Genomic DNA, 19335 nt, shown 5'->3' on the forward strand with positions numbered 1-19335 from the left:
AGTATGGTGTACGAGGGGGTGGTATAGCACATAGAGTGAAACGGGGGTTGGATATCGCGAGAGAAACGAGCTTTCGGCTGAAACACACTGAAACCGTTTGGCTCTTTATGAAAAGCTCGAACGTCCTAGCCATCTTCCTATGAATATACCAGCCAACTATAGATGCTTGTAGCATGCTTTCGATACGTAAGAGCATCGAATGGGGGCTGTATGCCCTAAACGGGTAAGGTAGGAGGAATAAATTTAAATATCGCTGCAAGCTCTTTGATATGTTAACAACGATAGTCGTAGGACGGCCAACGAATGGCCCGGCAGAACGGAATTCTTTGATAGTTTTTTCTTTTACTTTCTTGATTCCTTATCGCTTCGTCCTTTACAATTTAAGATCGTATTTCGTAATCTCTCCTTTTTATTCGCCACTCACCTTTTTCTTCCTTTCTTCCTCCGATTCATTCTTTCGTTTCTCGCAATCCTTTGTTCTTGGATTGTAACTTTTAACGTAGCATGAGGACAAATACGAGTGAGCTGTGAGAGCGATTCTGGGACTTCTTTCGAACAAAAGTATTTTAGTGTCATTATATGGATTTATGTATTGAACGTACACGTGTATGTTGCGTTAGATGAGTTTGGCGTTCAGCTGTTTACTTTCATATTACAGTGATGACGTTTCGAGGGATTTTATAATCTGAACTGTTTGAATTCGTACAAACATTCAAAGAAATTCTGTCCAAAGTTTTTACGTTCCATATCAAAATGGTTATTGAATACACGAATACAGCAATATCTTGCGGAGCAAAGGAAATTATTGTGTTTTCATATAGATAGTACCTACTCCAATCGCCACTTTACATGGAATTATTATATGCTTAATTAGTTGAATTAGTATACTCTCTACTGTATACGATATATAAATCAAACATCACAAAAGTCGAAAAAACGTGGAAGGATTACGCACTCGCAATACCCACTCTAAAGTACAAATACGTTTAAATCCATTTTCCCTTTGCTCTTTGTCCTCTTTCTCTCTTTTCTTTTCTTTCGTTTCACTTTACCTACGGTGTAATTTTCCTCCTTCGACCATGTACGGGACGATTTATGTTTTCCGAAGCGTTACACGGTCCACCTGTGCGCACGAGTGTATGCAAATGCCATCGCAGAGGAACTCGACTGATTTTCCGCGTGTTCGTCCTTGCCCCCATTTCAATATTTCTCCGCGACTCTGCGACATTGTCTCCTCTCCCTCTTTTCCAACTTTGCCCAGAAGATGGTCAGTTGTTTAATCGTGAAATTAATGACGAAGCCATGCGTGTAGCGAAGTCTCGTTGTAAGTGGAATTTCAAGCAAAATAAATTCACCGTACAGAGCGAAGCGTATGTGCATTCGTTCTTTATTCGTGCGCCCATTCGTGGACTACAAAGGTTTGAAACGTAGATACAATATGTGTGTTACGTGCACTGAAAAGATATAGTGGTAATTCAAGCATATTTGACATTTTCTTTTTTCTAATATAAAAATAATTTTAATCGATAATAATTTAAAATCATCAGACAATGGAATTAAAATTTGTCTTGTAATAATTATTTTGTCCGATATATGGAATTGATTGAAATATTAATTAGAAGCGATAAGGACATGGTACGATAAAAATAAATGCTCAGTATTAAAACTCTCGCTTTATTAGTGACAAAGTACACATACACATGATAAAGTGAAAACAGTGCTTGTAAGTTCTGTTCGAAAAGTCTGTCCGTATTTTAAGGGATTTCGCGAGCGCTTTAATGTCTGAATTGTCAGAGCAAGTAAGCACAGGGCTAAGAGTTTTTGCGTCTTCGTGATACGTAGTATTCATGGTGTTTGTGTATGTCTGTCTGGAAACAGACTTAAGCTACTTAGGCGACGACTGTTTCAGTAGTACAGCAGTTGTATTAACCAGACAGGTGTCTTATTGTTAGTTTACAATTGTTATTAACGAACTATAAGCTACTTAGTGACATTTTATTAATCACCATTCTACAGCAATTGTCGTAAAAAATATTGCTTACAAGATTATAATATTTTTACATATCCTGCATATTCTACATTTCTGTAATGACTTCTTAACGAAGCATTTAGTTCCATGTTTACCTGTAAAACATACTACAGAACTCCTGTAGCATGTAAGTAGACAATTTAGTTTACGTTCTAAAATCTTGCAGAACAGCAAATTATAAAAGTCCACTCAATTAAAATTCCACAAAAGAATAATCAATTTTCCAATTTCCTATTGCTCTCGTCTAGCAACGAGTACCATATCGATCATCAATTGTCAACGCGCAACAAAACTCCAATATAAAGCACGAATAAACTACTGCAGATATAAAACTAGGAACGAGTTTATCAGAATTATCTGTATGTTTCTCGTAGAAATGCATCTGAAGTTTGTGAGTGGTACGCCGCACCATAAACACCGGTGTACTGTTAGTCTGGTCGATGTCATTTGCAGACTCAAACAATTCTAATTAAAGGGGGGTGAGACAACGGGTTTACAATGAATAAGGAGAGAATTAGGTCGAGCGCATTGACGTTTTTAAAAGCATGACATTCCCATCGTTAACGACGATTCCATTTACCGAGTTGCGTCATATACACCCACGGTAAAGTTGTTTTTACGACATACTTTTCTTCCACTCCGGCTCGTATCAATGCTAGCAGGCGCAACTGAATCGCGACGACGCTTCACGATCCATCGAGAATAATTCGAATACCGCTTCGTAGTTGTTTCTTTTAATACTTCCACGTTTACGGTAACACAATTTTTCTTTGCGTGACTTAAAGAAAAAAAGATTTTATGAAACAATAAATGGATATTCACGAAGCTAATTTGAGTTACAATGATTTAATTCGAGTAAAAACATTTTTACACGCATTTTAATTGTCTGATTGTAAAGTAAGATTACGTTAAAGCAAAATTAGAGTAAAATTGGAACGGAAAAATTCGAGAACTCCTATAGAAATAAGTTCAGTTTCTTTTGTAATTAAACGTTTTATTATATGTATATATTCTAAGCTCTTACGTGTAGTATTAAGTTACTGTTAAGTTACTAAACAATGATTCAATCTCTTCTGTATCGTTTCATAAACTTACCAAAACTTAAAAGCTTATTTACGTTTAATACAAGTATTTATTATATCGCGTCCATAATTTACTCTTAATCATAATTTATACTTACAAACGTAGCATAATAACAACTTCACTCACGAAACATAAATACCAATTTATTTCCCTGCATTTAAAGCGCAGTTCTAATCCATCATTCCAATTGTTTGCCAACTATTTATATTATTGTTTCCCGGATAGTTTATTTAAACTCTCATATATAATTCATGCTCATCAACTCATATAACGAATAAAGCATTCCAAAGTTACGAAGAATAACTAAAGGTACGGATAAAAATATTTGCTACTTTTAAGGACTTGAATATTTAATTTCTGCTAATAGAAAACATAGTAAGCTACAATTATTTGAGCCACTAGAGCTTCAACATTTTAAAATTCAATCTTTATCTTTATCTTATATTTATGATAAATATTTCGTATTTTTCATATACATTTCAGACTAGTTTCAAGTTTTACCTAGTTTAACTGGTACCTCGTTACACTGCTAGTAAAATTTCAAAATGTTTTACATGACATACGCGATATGAACATAGAAGATTTCTACGGTAAGCACTTTGTTTTCTCGAGTCAATGAACTCTTAAAATTAAATTTACTCTCGAGCTTAACTGACATATCCTTTTGACTCGAATAATTCTATCTTATCTTAAAAGCACGTGTCCATTTTCAAGTTGCTCCTGGAAATAGTCTATTAGAACGCGTCTAATCTCGACGTATTTATTATTAACATCGATTTATATAACCCGTATGACAGGGTCTGATCTCGGTGAAACACGGTATGTCGGGAAAACGGCAGTTTCGAAAGTTTCGCGTGAAAAACATCGAGCGTCTCATAGGACTTGCTTCAGCGAATAGAGGGTTTCGTAAACTGGCAATATCCCGCGTATAGCAGCTGCTAGCGGTGCTTCCATTTGAATATTTAAAGAGCGTACCGCGATACGCGGGAAACTTTTCTATCCGCAGGAGCTCATACGCAAAAGGATATTCGAGACGAAGCGAAGGACTTCGTCGAGGGTTGATTCTTGGATATTTTTTGTCTCTGCTACAGTTAACTGTCCCAGAGCAATTGTTTCTTCTTCTTGCTGGATTTCTTCGTCTCTCGCTTGTTCTTTTTGCCTCTCCCTTTTCTCTGTGACTTCGCATAGCTTGCTTCTTGGTACATCCACCGACAAGAAGGATGTTCATTCGTTGCACGTCAAGATCTTGGACGTGTCTCGCCTTCTTCCATCTTTTCTTGCCTCTTGTACTTCGTCCTTGACTGATGAAACTCGACTCAGTATAACTCTCGAATGCTTAAAGGTAGATAATATCTGTATTTATTAATAGGAGAAAATGCGATCATTGCAGTATGAACTCAATTCGCAATTTGATTTTGGTAAAAAAAAAATGTGGTTCTTCTTATTCATTTTCTATGCACGGATTGATTATTTCAATTAATTGGAAGGTTATTTTCCTGAAACGTTCTTTTCAGATTTTCTTGTATATTTTTGTTATATCTTGGGATTGACAATTTTAGGCTAGTTTTGCAGTAATGATATTAAAGATACTCGATATGTTAAATATTAATGAACGTTAAAGCACCCCGATTGAACTACGTACACGGATTAAATACACATAGATATATCATATCGTAATCCTGATGCACGTGATACCAAATTTGCGTACGCATATCAACACATTTCGAGCAAGGTACATAATTTTATTACGTGCACGTTATTTGCACGATAGCGTAGATGATTTATAGAAGTTCCAATTACATTTAATTCGACGAGCGAATCGACAGAAAAAAGGTTTCTAGCATCCATTGAAACGTTTACGATTTTTCATCGTGGCACACGGATGAGTCGTTGTATTTTTCATTTATTCATCCACCAATTGCTATCCTTTATTTTTTCTTTTTTTTTTTTAACGGTCGAATTATCATCGTTGTCGCGTGTCAAAGAACAATAGTTCTATGTGTGCGTGTTCATATAAAATTCCAAATACTCTTGAAATCTTGCATATCACAGATATGTTGGTCGCCTTTTAATCATGCTACAGTTTTACTAACTCGACCATTGTATCAGTTGCACCAGGTAATCATGCTTTAGTGTATAATTCGATTTGTTTTTATTTGGATGAATTTTACAATTAATTCTCATTGAGAATTATAAGTAAAAGTATAATTATTATCATTATTATTGCTATTATAAATAGACCGTGATTCAATATTTCTAAACACATGAAAGAAATTGTTGGATATATCGTACATCAACACTTGCACGATCGTCGGTGGAATGTTTTAGATTTAGAAATTAAATGTTTTTTATTTGTTTCCTTTTTCTTGATATTGAAGATATAAAATATCTCGTAGCAAAGCGGAAAAGATATATAAATTACCTACTTAAAATTACCATCAGAAACGACATATAAATCGTTAATATGATCAAGAAAACGCTAAGAGGATATGAGATTATCGATCAGTTTACTTTTATCCTGAATAAGTCAGAACATACAGGATAAACGTAATTATCGATATCAATGTCGTTTCTATCTCACATTGAATCGACGGTCGCATCATCTCGGTTGTCGTGTCTCGAAGTGAGACACATGCTCGATAGAAAGAAGTCGCAGAAATTAGTTTCGAGATATTTGCTCCTCATTGGAACATAGTTCTTCGTTTCCGCGATTCCATCGCGGTTTCTCCTTTTCTCCGCCGCCTCATTGTATCCTTCCTTCTCCCTTTCCTCCCCCATTATGACTTTCCCTTTTCTCTGCAGCTCCATTGTCGATCGAACCCTTTTCTTCCTGGCTTCATTATTTTCCATTTTTCACCGACCGAGCACCACGTTACAAGAACACGCTCCGTGTGTGCGTCTATGGGTTGTCTATTCTCATGTGGAAATCTCGTATAATTAATTAACTATGTTCTTGTCGCGTTTTGGAGTTTGATTGACCACGATGTGTATATGTATTAGGTTGTTCCAAAAGTTTCTTTCGTTTCATAAGTGAAATAATAGATGCACAACATCTTTTATTTTGTATTATTTTATGGATTAAGTATGTTTTGTAGTAATAGAATAAAATGGACCAAATGTAATTCAATAAAATAACACAAAATAAAAATGTTGTGTATTACTTTCTTTAAAAACGAAAGGAACTTTTGGGACAACCTAATATATAATACGATAAATCTATGGTTGGATTTATCTGATAATTAATAGATTGTGGATGTTCACGCAATTTGATATTTTTATGAATGTTAAGTGTCACATGAAAATGGATTTATTTCACCTATTAAATATAATAAGAAGGGCTTTATTTTGCACATTTTACGTACCCTTTGCATACTAACCCTTCTTTGAATTATTTTTCACTCAGTCGTGTTCTTTTATCGTCAAAAAATTTCCGCGCTTTCAGAAAAACATAAAAACATCGTTGTCGGTATGCGTGATTTCTTGCTTGACATGTACCTGATTTAATTTATGTATTATGCCGAAGTCTTTCCTGAAACAATAAATAGCTTTTTATCTTCTACGATGAAACAATTCACATTGAGACGAAGATTGGACCATTAAGGTACGAAGTGATGATGGTGTGAAATTGAGAAATTCTTCGGAACGCTAACGAAAAACACGAGCAAACTTATCAAGTTTCGTCGAACATTCAATAATTCTTTTCTCCAAATGAAAACGCCGTATATTCTTATTTGTCCATCGGATCGCTGTTGTTTCCAAGCAATCGTATTAATTCCTATCGGATTAACGAATTCAATCCAAAACCAATTAACTCTACCCAACAGAAATATTGTAAATAGTATAAAAAGATTTGCAGGAACCTCGTTGCGAGGAAACAATTCCAATATTCGAAGTAACGTATACGGACAAAAGAAAAACGCCATTCGGCTATCAGCAGTCGAACAACGTTTTTTTAGAACTACAATAACGTTCGCAAATATCCGGATACTTGTTTATTCTAGAAGAGATATACTTAATTCTACTGTTACTTGACAAACTCGTTATCTCCGGATCCTTTGACTTTTGATAAGACAAACGAAGAAGGGTTTTCTAAACCTACAGGAAAAAATCTGATGTTAACACAACCAATGATATTTAAATAAAAAATGTAGAACATGACATTAAAATTTATTAGTTTAAATTCATTCTGCTGCTTATCTTAGAATTTATCTCTGTTTGTGTCATTTTCTTAGGATAAATATGCTTATGGAAATAAGTCTTTTTTTTTCATGGGAATTGGATATTAATCGTGTACTTAATAATAATAAAAGGTTGGGTTATGTTACATGTATACAATAGTACATATAGTTGATAGTAAAATAAATTATAAAATGAGTCTAATTTCTACTTCATCGTTACTTCGAATACTTTGATAAAATTCACATATCGATATTACAAATCGATCGAAGTTTCTCGATATTTATAAAAAGTAATAACGTACATCGATCCCTAAGGAAACTTTAATTTAAAATCGTTTCGATGTTACTTCAAACACTTTGCCCGGTTTCACGAGCTTCTCCCTGCGACGCGACGTAACAACTCCTTTAAAGCACGGTTAAGTGCGGTTTGAAGTTTCGCGAAATTACTGTGTAAAACGTGGCAGATAACGACAAACGTGACCAACGAAATCGTCTCTTGTCGCCGGCAGTTCAATATGCGATCCGCTGTCACGATAGTAAAAGTCAGTAATTACGAAGAGCACTGTAGTAAACCTGTGGTGGCGGTCTACTCTGGTCGAGAGATCGTAAAACGTTACTTGTTAATGAAATAATTAAACGGTCGTCGGTACTTGAATCTGTCTCGCTCATTGGGGTCCGCTGATCACTGACCAACTTCCTGTCGTCGAGTAGCGGTAACTGATAACGTGCTTTTGACCAGATTGCTGTTTATTACAGGAACTGGGCAACAAGATTTCAATTACACGGAAGAATTGTTGGGTTGGCACGTAATGACTTCACGAATGGTGACTATCGAACAAGTGGAAAGTAACTCGATAGATTTTCTCTCCAGCTTCTGCGAATGGCAAAGTGTTAACAAATCGAAGGGTTCAAAACAAAAACGACTCTTCCAATTTTTGGGAATAAAACATTCGTTACAATTGCTACGTATCTTGTAATTACGTGGTGGAAGAAGCGTATCTAATTAAATTACGAAGTTGTGGATCTCGTAAGAATGATCGTTTTCGTGGGATATCTGTAGTTATTTTTAGTTTAATTCCAAGAATTGTGACAGTGTTTTGTCGTCTTTGATAAACGAAATGATAAAAGATGTGAACGATTAAATCGTACAAATACTATATAGCCAAATCTGAAGCCCAAGTATTGAGCGGTACAAACTAGGATGCAGTTTATAGAACGGCTGAATGTTTATTAAATTCGTTGCTTGAACAGGAAATCGGAAGTTTCGATAACGCGTTAGTTTTATTATCGAGAGGCAGGAAGCAAATTATTAGTTTTTCATGGAAATCAGCTGCCGATACAAATTTAACACGGGGGTCAGTGCATCGCGCTGATAAATAATTACACGTATTTTGGGAAGCTACGTTTATTATGCATACTCTTTAATGAACCATTGCACATGGTATTAAATACAATGCATGTCATTCGATTTTCGACAATATAATACGTTCGGCGTGAAATTCGCGTTTCCCTATGACGCAACGTAAAAATTTCTTTTGTTCTTGTTCGTATTATTATCAGTTAATATAGAAACGATATTGAGCGAACAAAACAGTATCAGGAATCAGATTCATTGGAATAATTCACTATAATAATTATACGGAAATGTGGAAGCTATCGGTAAGGTTGGTTCATTGTGAAGGATTCGAATGGTTGGAATGGAAAATTGGGAAAACAATTGAAACAGTACGAAATTCGTTAAAAATTACGTAATTAACGTAATAAGGTTTCACGAATAATGAGGAATAAATTTAAAAGAGCGCTATTGTGCAATTTTAAATACATTACGTGTAATAAATAAATGAATTGCACACCGCGTAACTCTAATTATTATCTTACTTGAACTAATCATAATATATATTTGTACTTAACATATAGATGTAGTATCGTGGAAAAAAGGCCTGTGGTGGCACTCGATAACAAATACCACCACTCGACACTAACTAATGTCGGACTACGGCAGCGCAGTGGTTAGTGCTCTAGGTTACGAACGTTCGGAACCCCGGGTTCGAATCCCGGTGACCGGATTCCGATTTTTCTTCCACGATACAAAAATGAGAAGAAAAGCGGCCGTACCCAGCAGCGACATTTACAGCCTAAACGTTACGATACTACATACATTCGTAGTAAATCGTGTTATTTTGCTTTGTACTTTGCGCTTTTTCAAATAGATGTTTCTCCTGTGTTCATAGCAATGACTGCTACCCTTTACGATCCCTCCGAAATATATTCTTCGCGTGGTTGTATGCATGAGCGCACGCTGTTACGACGTGGATACGCGAAAGTGCAGGAAACTTGAAATTCCCCACGCGGCACGGTGTAATTACCCTTACGCAACATAATTATCCTCGAAACTTGGGCCACATTATTCTGCACGCCCGGCGTCGCGACGCCGAGCGGTAACGAGTTGCGTTAGAAGGATTCCGACTGATTATGTCTCGAGCGCATAATATGTTTGTTCACGCGTAAGAACACCGACGAGATATCGGACGTGGTTGGTTAGTAGAACAAAACTTTCGCGAATAAAATTACACTCCCTAACGAACTTCCGATAAGTTAACCCGCGAACGTTGTTTCGCGAATGACTGGCAATTCGTTCACGTGAAACCTTTATAATGCCTAATAAGCAGAAAATTTTCGAGGACGTTGATTAATGGTTTCCTTTTTTCTTTCGTGTTAAAGCACGCGATTTTGATTTTATGAAAGGAAAGTTGAGATTGCGAAGATCTTCGTTATTTCAAGATCATACAACTATTTGGAAATTATTTGATTTCGTTTAGAAGATCAACGATTAATCACCAATTACCTAAATTGAGAAATGGAGAAACGCGACAAGGTTACACGGACTATTTTTTTAATTTATTTTGCAATTTACGATTATTCATTTAATGTCGACGCGGTAAATAACCATTAATTTTTTAAATAAAGAGATGAAGTTCGTATGTGGGATTCGAGTTTTACAGGAGAATTTTTGAAAAAGAATTATTTTCAATTCTAATAAAATTCATCGAAAATAAAAGCTTCGATTAAAATATGGTTTACATGAATTTATGATTTCCATAAATATTGACCAATTCAAATTTTGTACGAGTCATGTCGTAATAGAACTTCGTGTAAACCGTAAATGCTCATTACTGTTGATATTTGCTCTTTGAATTATTAATAGCTTCCAGTGGAGCTGGGCTCGCTAATTAACAACGATAGTACTATGCAAATAAAGATAAGAGCAGCAGAATATAATCGTTTTCGAGCATATAAACTTTTAGTTTTTAAGTTGACAAATATGTAATCATAATACGATCTTGGATTTTATTTTCTGCCTGGAAGTATCAACATAAAGATTATTTCGTTCTATAAAAGAGAACGATAACATATTGAATATTTTAATTTAATGCTTGAATATCTTTCCAATTTTTCATTTTTACTTAATTATTTCGAAGTATATTTTATCTTTACAAATTGATCAATGGAGGTATATTTAAAATTTTGCTAAATTCATACTTGTTCATAAATAGACTAAGAATTTGTTGGTCCAACTTGTCACATCAAATAACCTATTAATATTTGAACGAAATTGTCTTGGATCTCTTCTCAGAAACTCTATTTTCTTCGTCGCTAAACGGAACTTTCGACGCATAAAACCAACGATCTCGAAGTTCCTTTCATCGAGACATTCTTTTCGTGTCACCTATTTTTTACCAGGAATAAACGCGTGCTATCTATTTTTACCCAGCGACGTGTTCGATATTTTCTTTTCGATGATACCTCGATTCTTCAATAATCAATCATGTTTTGCTGTTTATCTGCTACGTTAGAATCGATGTACGTGATTTTATATCTTAAAATTTCCTTAGAGATTTTAGAATACCGAGGCTATACAATTATTATCGTTATATAATTAAACTGTCAATTATCTTGCATTGAGTAATTCTGTAAAAAAAATTAATTAAATTTTTTGTTGCATTTGGACTGTATTTTTCACAAGTTTGACGACTGTGTGTTATAAAAAAAAAGTGGAATAAAACACATTTAAAAAGTTCAAAATTGACCGTTCTCCATTACTAGTGGCGTACTTGGATCGCTTGATACTCAAAAATTTCACTCAACTTCATTTCTCTTGAAAACTTTCCAGCTAACGAGATCAACGGTTCTATATCTTTTGCGATTTAGTTATCTCACGTTTCTCGATAAAGTACAGGCCTCATGACGAGTTTTCGTTACTTGGATAAAAATTTCGAGCTTCAATCTTCCAACATGAACCAGGATGAATCAGGGAAACCGGAAACGCTGTGATCTTGTAAATCTTGTGGATCAGAAAATTCATTCCCTGACAGGATTCAGCAAAGAAGAGAATCAATATCGTTCGAAATGTCGCGCCATTAATTTCAAATCGAAATCCTCGATCTTTACTTGGATTTTCGTTTAATGGAAAACTGTAATGTAAAGCGAGAAGCAAACGAAAATCGAAAAAGAAGCAAACAGCTGACACTTGACGCGATTAGTTTTATTTGAGTTCGAAGAGAGTTTATGGGAGTCGTGTCGATAGTCGAACAACGTTCCGGCTCGATGTAGCTGAAGTTACTGCAGGAACGATAGTTATCGTTAGGATGATCGTAACTTTTCATTGGAAAGCCAAGGTAAATGTGATAATAACTATGATTTGATTGATCGATGGAGATTGAATGCTCGTAATGAGGATAGAGTTTCATTTTAAATTTGTTGAACGAAATTTAAATGTCGTCAGATCGCTGGAACATAGACTGATACAATCATTAATCCTCGTTTATTCGAGTAATTCATCTACTCATAGAAATTTATAGGTAGAAAGAAAAATTTGTATAAAAATGTCCATGTCTTGATACCTTCACTAAAGTTAATTATTATCTCTATTCTTTATATGGACCCATCTTATTATTTTTACGCCTTCAGTTATTCTGATATCAACGATCGAGTCATATTTATAATATCGTTAATTTATTGAAAAAGTGACGTAATTAGAAAAAGTAAAGTTTTCAAAATTATTAGTAGTTTGCAAATTTTTGTTTCTTTTTGCAATGTCCTGTAATTTCCTAAAAGCCTGCCTTCTTCTTGGTTAAAACTTCATAAACAACAAGAACAGAAAGAGGAAGAGAAAATAAAGCGGAAGAAACGTTGCTGAAGTATTTCTAACATTATACACGCGTGTGTAGACATTCAGCTCGTAGCGACATATCTGCATATCAACGTAGTTCTCTGCTTGAAATTCTTCTCGTGACACAACATAGTTACTCGTTGCACATAGAACTTCATCCGCATTCGCGTGTGCGCGCGACGTCGTTGCAACCCTTCGAGTCAGTGGCAGAGACGCACGTCGAGACGCCTCAAACGAGTCCGAGGACGTGTTCCTCCCTTATGTTCCATCGATTTTTTATACCGAGCTCCGTCAACCTACGCATTTCTCTTTCTTCTTTAAAATTTTTTTATTTCAACCTTGTTGTATCAATATTCGATCAATTTTTCGATTCTTTGTACATTTTTCTTTGCCATATTTTACGTAGAAATTAATTCGAAGACATTTTTTACGTAAATATAGCACGATCTATGGATATTGGAATTAATCGTCACACAGGTTGTTCGCATATTCGAACGATATTTCACATTCATTCGGATTTATTTCGTAAATAATTTTAAATTTAAAAGTAGGCTCTTAACTTCCAATTTTATCGCTATACGTAAACAGCCATGTAGTGAAAATTAATTATCGTGAAATAAGTTGCTCTTTTCTTTTTTCGTTAATAACACATTTTAATATTAATAGGTTTCGTTTTTTCTCACGTTACAGCATCGTTACCTCGTTTTCCACACAATCGTTGCGTTGAGTTCTCGTGTTCGTTTCGACAAATTTCTCTCTCCCTCTCACGGTCTCTGCTTTTCTATTCCGCTTTTTCCGCCTTCCTGCGTCAGTCAGCCGATGAACTTGTCAATTTTCGTTGCCGGAACGCGTGAAACGATCGGCTGGCATACGTGAACCCGATTTTACGAGACTGCATCGGATTGCACTTCGGAAATATCGATGGTAGACAGGCATACACCTGCCTCCCGGTATCGAAGACCTTGAAATTCAGCGTAAATTCAGCATATTATGTTACTATGAAAATCTTTATCGAATCTCCAGTGAATTTAATCTGAAATAACGATCATTATCTTTAACCACAATCAGACAGGATCGTTATGGGTATCAATTTTTTTTTTTAAAGAATCGAGAATTATAAGAAAGATTTTTCATTTTTCTAGAAGAGAGAATAAACATGGAATTAAGCCAGTTACTTACTTTTACGAACCTAAACGCTATCACATAATGAAAAAAATAAGAGTGAAAAATTTATGACAGGTGGAGTTAATGAATATGGCTTTTAAGAAAATGTCGTTAATAAGTTTTACGTTAATAAGAGTTACGAAACAAAGATAAACGAGCTGAAAAGCCAACGTGTTCGATTATGACTTTCGATAAAAAGAATCGTTCACATTCTGTCGTGAACTTTTTGCGAAACAATGTTTAAAACGTACTTCGTTTATTGTCTGTTACAGTTTGGACAGAGATCAGCCGTTCACATTCCAGCTGGGAGTTGGCCAAGTTATTAAAGGCTGGGACCAAGGATTGGTGGATATGTGCGTGGGCGAAAAGAGGAAGTTGACCATACCGCCGGAACTCGGATACGGGGAGAAAGGAGCCGGAAACGTAATTCCTGGAGGTAAGATTGTTTCTTCGTCGACGTTCTTACGACGTTCGCTGTGTCTGAAGTTTCTTATCATCTTCGTTCTATCGGATAGAAATTACTTTTCTCCAAGGTCACGATAAACAATCGTTTTAATAGATATTCGATATCTAATATGGGAACTCGCGTACGAGTAAAATACATCGCGAGTCTAAATTTCTGATACGAGTTCTGATACAAAACGAGTGAAAAATCGGATATAACAAAATTGCGTTGGAAGGTCCATTTTCTAGAAAACCGAATTTGAAAATTTATCAAGTATACGTGAATTCGTTTAGTTACAGTATTTACATTTTTTATCAGAATAATTCGGAAACCTACCAAACACCAAAAATCAAACGTATATTTGTTTCATTTAATATTCGTGTATTAAAAACGACTAATAAAAATTGTCAATACGAAAGCACGTAAATTTATATCGATCATCTTTCGTGTCATTTGGCGGTAGATAAAGTAAAAAGTATCGGAAGCTGAAATTGATTGCATCAATTCTATCGTTCAGCAACTCACGATAAAGGCTTGTCAACGAGAAACAAGGGCGAACATAAAAAGGACGAAATTGCAACGGTTTCACGGCGAGAAGTTGCAGTTTAATGCTAACTCTCCTCAAATTATCCGTGGGTCCCATCGATTCTCGGAGGTAAACGAACGATACCAACGGACGAATCGATACAAAAGGGGATCGTTAGTAACGAAATCAGACTAAAAAATGCAATTGCACGGAAATCCAATAAAACGTCAACCATTAAATCGAGCACTAGCCATCGCAGTTGACCCGGCTGGATCAACAGCGACGCTCGTTCGCTCATTTTTTTCTTTTCTTCTTTGCGAACGTTCTCGCGTTAGATAAATCGAAAGTTAGCCCCGAATATGCATATACCTTCGATCCTGATCCCATGTTTTATGGAGGGCTTTTATTGGCGAAGAATGGAGTTCACTCGATAATATTCGGTGGAAAAGGTTTCGATGCGGGCAGATAATTTTTTCTGCGCAGTAACTATCCTCGGTGATACTGAGCTCATTATATGGAAAAATATTTCAAAATTTAAATTCGTCGAAGCGATTAGAAAAATGAAAATTTGACTTATAACGGAGAGAAAGTAGAAGAAGGACGAGGAGATGGAAGGAGAAAGAAAAAAAGCCAGGGATGAAGTAAGGAAGGAAGCAAGGAAAGGAAGCTATTAGGGTTATTACCGTGGTTCCTGCTCATTCATTAAATCTGTTTTATCATAACTCGATCAAGACTTTTAACCCTAGATAGCTTGTACTTCGCCTGAGCTTTTTTACAAGTTCCTAATTACTAAAATAATTATTTACTTTTTATATCCCATTCACAATGAATATACAGGGTGGTTGGTACTGATGGTACAGGCGGAAAGGGGGTGATTCTACGCGAAAAAAGAAATCGAAAATATAGAATAAAAATAAAAAAAAAATTTTTTTTAATTTTTCCATCGAGACAACGATCTACAGTGAGATCCGTTATAACGAGACGTGATAAAGTGCAGGCGATTTTCTCGAAAGCAAAGTCTCAAACGAAAAATTTTTATTCCATATTTTCGACTTCTTTTTTCGCGTAGAATCACCCTCTTTCCGCTTGTACCACCAGTTACCAACCATCCTGTATATACCAAACCTGTGTCACAATTAAATACATAGATATATTCTATTTGATGATTTGTGGATAAAGACTGCAAAAGAAGGAACGCGAAGAGTCACATTATTTTTTATTCTTTATGAGAAATCAGTTTTAAAGTTTTACAAAATAATGCAAATAGAGTCCTATTATTCTGATATAAAAGAAAGTGTATACTGAATTTCGAAAAAAATAGCAAAGTGGAGATGGTTTATTCCGACTCGAGTGTGAATATATTTTATATTATGAAACATTTTGTTCGCTTTTTCACGTTTATGCTATATTTTAAATTTCCAGAACGAAAATTGAAAGGGTTCCGTAATCGTTCTGGAAACGACGCAGACTCCTCGTTCATTTACCACGCGAATTTTTCATGGTTTCTCCCAGTCAGACTGTTGTCTGTGGTTCTTTGTTGCGGAAGAACGTGTAATGAGAAGTTACAATGTTCGAGGGCTTTGCAACGCGGGTGGGTTAACTGCGGTTTATGCGTTTTATGGTTAATTAACTTCTTCGCCGGCCAACACGGGTTCACTCGTCTCCTTTGTGAAAAATATTTGCGCAACACGACGTTTACGTTGGCGGTATAGCAGGGCGAGACCGGAATATTTGTCGAAGCTCTTCATAGTCGCTTCGTTTCAATTTTTCAACGTTTCTCAGTATATTCAACGCGATTCAATGAACATTCGAGACGATTATCTTCTACGGAAAGGGAAAGCTAATTAGGTGCAGGTAGACATGGAATAAGTATCGCGATTAGTACTCGCGATTAACCAATTCAAGAAGATCATTATATTTCGACGAGATTTACGATACTACAATGATGTTCTCGATATTGTTATACATTACGGGAGATATTACGAGATGTACTGACTTGATATAAATAATTTCAGGTTTAATGAGAACGAACGGTAGGAATTTTAAAATACATAAACGATACCGTCACCTTCCTTTTAATAGTCATAGAAAAATATAGAATGTCTAATATTTGTTTTAGTTATTACAAGAAAATATTACGTCTCGTCCAGATTACTCAACTTCCTTCACCAGTTTAGATCTATCGTTTATGTACTTTAAAATTCCTACTGTTTGTTCTCGTTAAACCTGAAATTATTTGTATCGAGTCGGTTTAATTGAATTAATAGCTCGAAATTAATTTTACTAACGAGAACTTGTTGTTTTAATCGATTAGAAATATCCTTTCTTCCAAGCTAAATCGAGGTTTTACTTATTAATAACGATACTCCAATAAGCATCATCTTCTTTGGCACGATTTCAGGTTAATATTTGAACTAAGTTCACTTAAATTCAGACAGTTTGATTCAAATTACTTGACTTGTACAGAGCTTGAATTCACGCAAGTCGATTAATATGAACGAGGCTTTATACGATCGCTATTGTAGAACGACAAGATTGTGTCATGTCAGAATCAAGAAAAGGATCTTCATTGGAATATTGATATTCAATAACCGAATCGAATCACTTGGATCTCTTCCGGGGTCCTCCTAAAAGTATGTAGCTACATTGGAATAACAAACTTAATCGCTGTTTTATTAATTGTTCTTGCGTAAATATACGTATATAATCTAAATATTATGAGGAAAAAAAATACAATATCACGAACGGTTCTTCACTTTTTATTTTTCAACGGTAATCTAAGATTAAACAAAGAATATGTTCTTTGGTCTAATAGCTAGTTTTAAGATTATATACCAAGGAGGGAATAGGTCGGCATATATTGTTCAGTAGACTACCTAACTGTAACGCCTGAGGTCTTTCATAAATTTACAATTCCATTTTAATCTCCAACCAGGATAATAGCGATTCCTCGTAAATTTGACCACGAGCCAGAGAACAATCCTATCGCAACGATACTCTCTTTTCACGCTGCGATAAAAATGTTGAACAATTTAAACGGTCAGTCGCGCGCCATTGAACTCGTTTAAGCACAGATTAATTTGAACCGTTCCCTTTTTACCTCCGTTTCTTTTCCCTGCAGTACAACAATGGAATGATTAACTTTTCCGTTATTTCTGTCTGGTTACCATATAACATTAACTCGTATTTCAGTTTTCCGGGAGGATGAAAGCCGCGAACGAAAATAGTTTGCCCTAGTATTGTTCGGAAGGTAAAAAGAGGTTTCAGATTTCTTGGATTCAGAAAGAAAATCGTTTTCTCCCGGCACGAGGAACGCCGAAGGGCAAAAACGAAAAGAAGGAAGTTGCGTACAAAGAAAAGGAATTTGATTCCATCTGTCGTCGATGTTGCTGCTACAGAAAATAAAAGCAACTTTTCAAGAGTTTATTAGGGTTATATGGAAAATGAGCAAGGTTCTGAAACCTATCGTTTCTACGCAAGTGTCTCTTTTGGTGAATTAACGTTGGAAAGGTTCGCAGAAGATTACGTTCCACGTGGAAATCGTATTAGATTTTCCGAAAAATTCCTTTCGTTTTATGAGGAAACGATAGATGCACAACATTTTTCTTTTTATATTATTTTATTGAATTGTATATGATCCACTTTGTTCTGTTATTACAAAATAGATACATAATTCGATAAAATAATATAAAACAAAACATGTTATGCACCTACTAATTCCGTGTAAAAAGACAACTTGATATAAAACGTGGAACAGGCTTCTCGATGAAATTTTATTATTAAGTGGACATTATCAAGTTAAGAAAAATTTATCCTTATTATTGCATGGATAGTGAATTAAGAAAAATTTGAATATACGTTTTTATTACAGGTTCTTTACATATTTTAGTCATGGGAGAAGCGATTGTGGTCGATCGGTAAATTTTCCTTGAGCTCTAATCCATTATTTCACTAATTCTAACTGATCAATCCGCTCAGTCACTAAATACTAAATTTCCACGGGGCTCACCACTAGACGAGATACATTGTCTGCTGTATTAATTACAACCAGTTTAAGTAGTGAATAATTAAGCGGTATATTTCATTAGGTTACGGTTTAATCACGATAGGACCGTGTATAATTAATACGAAATATGCGCTGATGCAGGCGAGTGTACCGCGTGCTGGGTGTTCGTTGAATTTCGTGGGAATTCGCCGCATAACAGATCATATCGTTATCGGTGAAATTACATTACCATTCAGGACATTATATATTTATATACTTGTTTAAACGCGTTTATTGCCAAAAATCGTTCACGTTTATTTTTGCAATATGTAATTGATCTCAGGTACTGCAAACACGCACAGTTGAAATGAATTTACTCCTCAAACTAATGGCTCTTGTAGTTATAAATCTTGTTAACTAATCAGTAGACTGCCGATGTTTATGCATATTCATATTTTTACCAGCGATAAAAAATGAAAGTTAACCAGCGATTCGTTTCACCTACGAAATATTAGAACGTATGCTTCACTCTGCATATCTGATACATTTCTTCGTATTATGTTCATTCTGTAAATTTTTACACCTGTAAATTTCTCATAAATGCAGAGACGTGCACAGGCTACTAATTGCAAATTATCCTTAGCTATAATCTTATTGTACATACAAGCGTTATAACGTAGTAACGAATAATCGTACCACTTTGTCAGTTTCAGAACGTTGTATTATAACACGGACAGATTTGTCGTTCTTATCGT

General features: G+C 35.3%; 1 protein-coding gene across 2 annotated transcripts in view; it reads left to right on the forward strand.

Moving 5' to 3' along the window:
- Positions 1-19335, forward strand: part of LOC100742519 (FK506-binding protein 2) — a 117376-nt gene that overhangs the window by 91812 nt on the left and 6229 nt on the right. For both annotated transcript variants that reach the window (XM_012387051.3, XM_003490452.4), the window contains exon 2: positions 13897-14060. In XM_012387051.3, coding sequence (XP_012242474.1) covers positions 13897-14060 — 164 coding nt within the window. The remainder of the gene's footprint in view (positions 1-13896; positions 14061-19335) is intronic.

Source organism: Bombus impatiens, unplaced genomic scaffold (assembly GCF_000188095.3).
Source record: "Bombus impatiens unplaced genomic scaffold, BIMP_2.2 scf_0442, whole genome shotgun sequence".
NCBI lineage: Eukaryota > Metazoa > Arthropoda > Insecta > Hymenoptera > Apidae > Bombus > Bombus impatiens.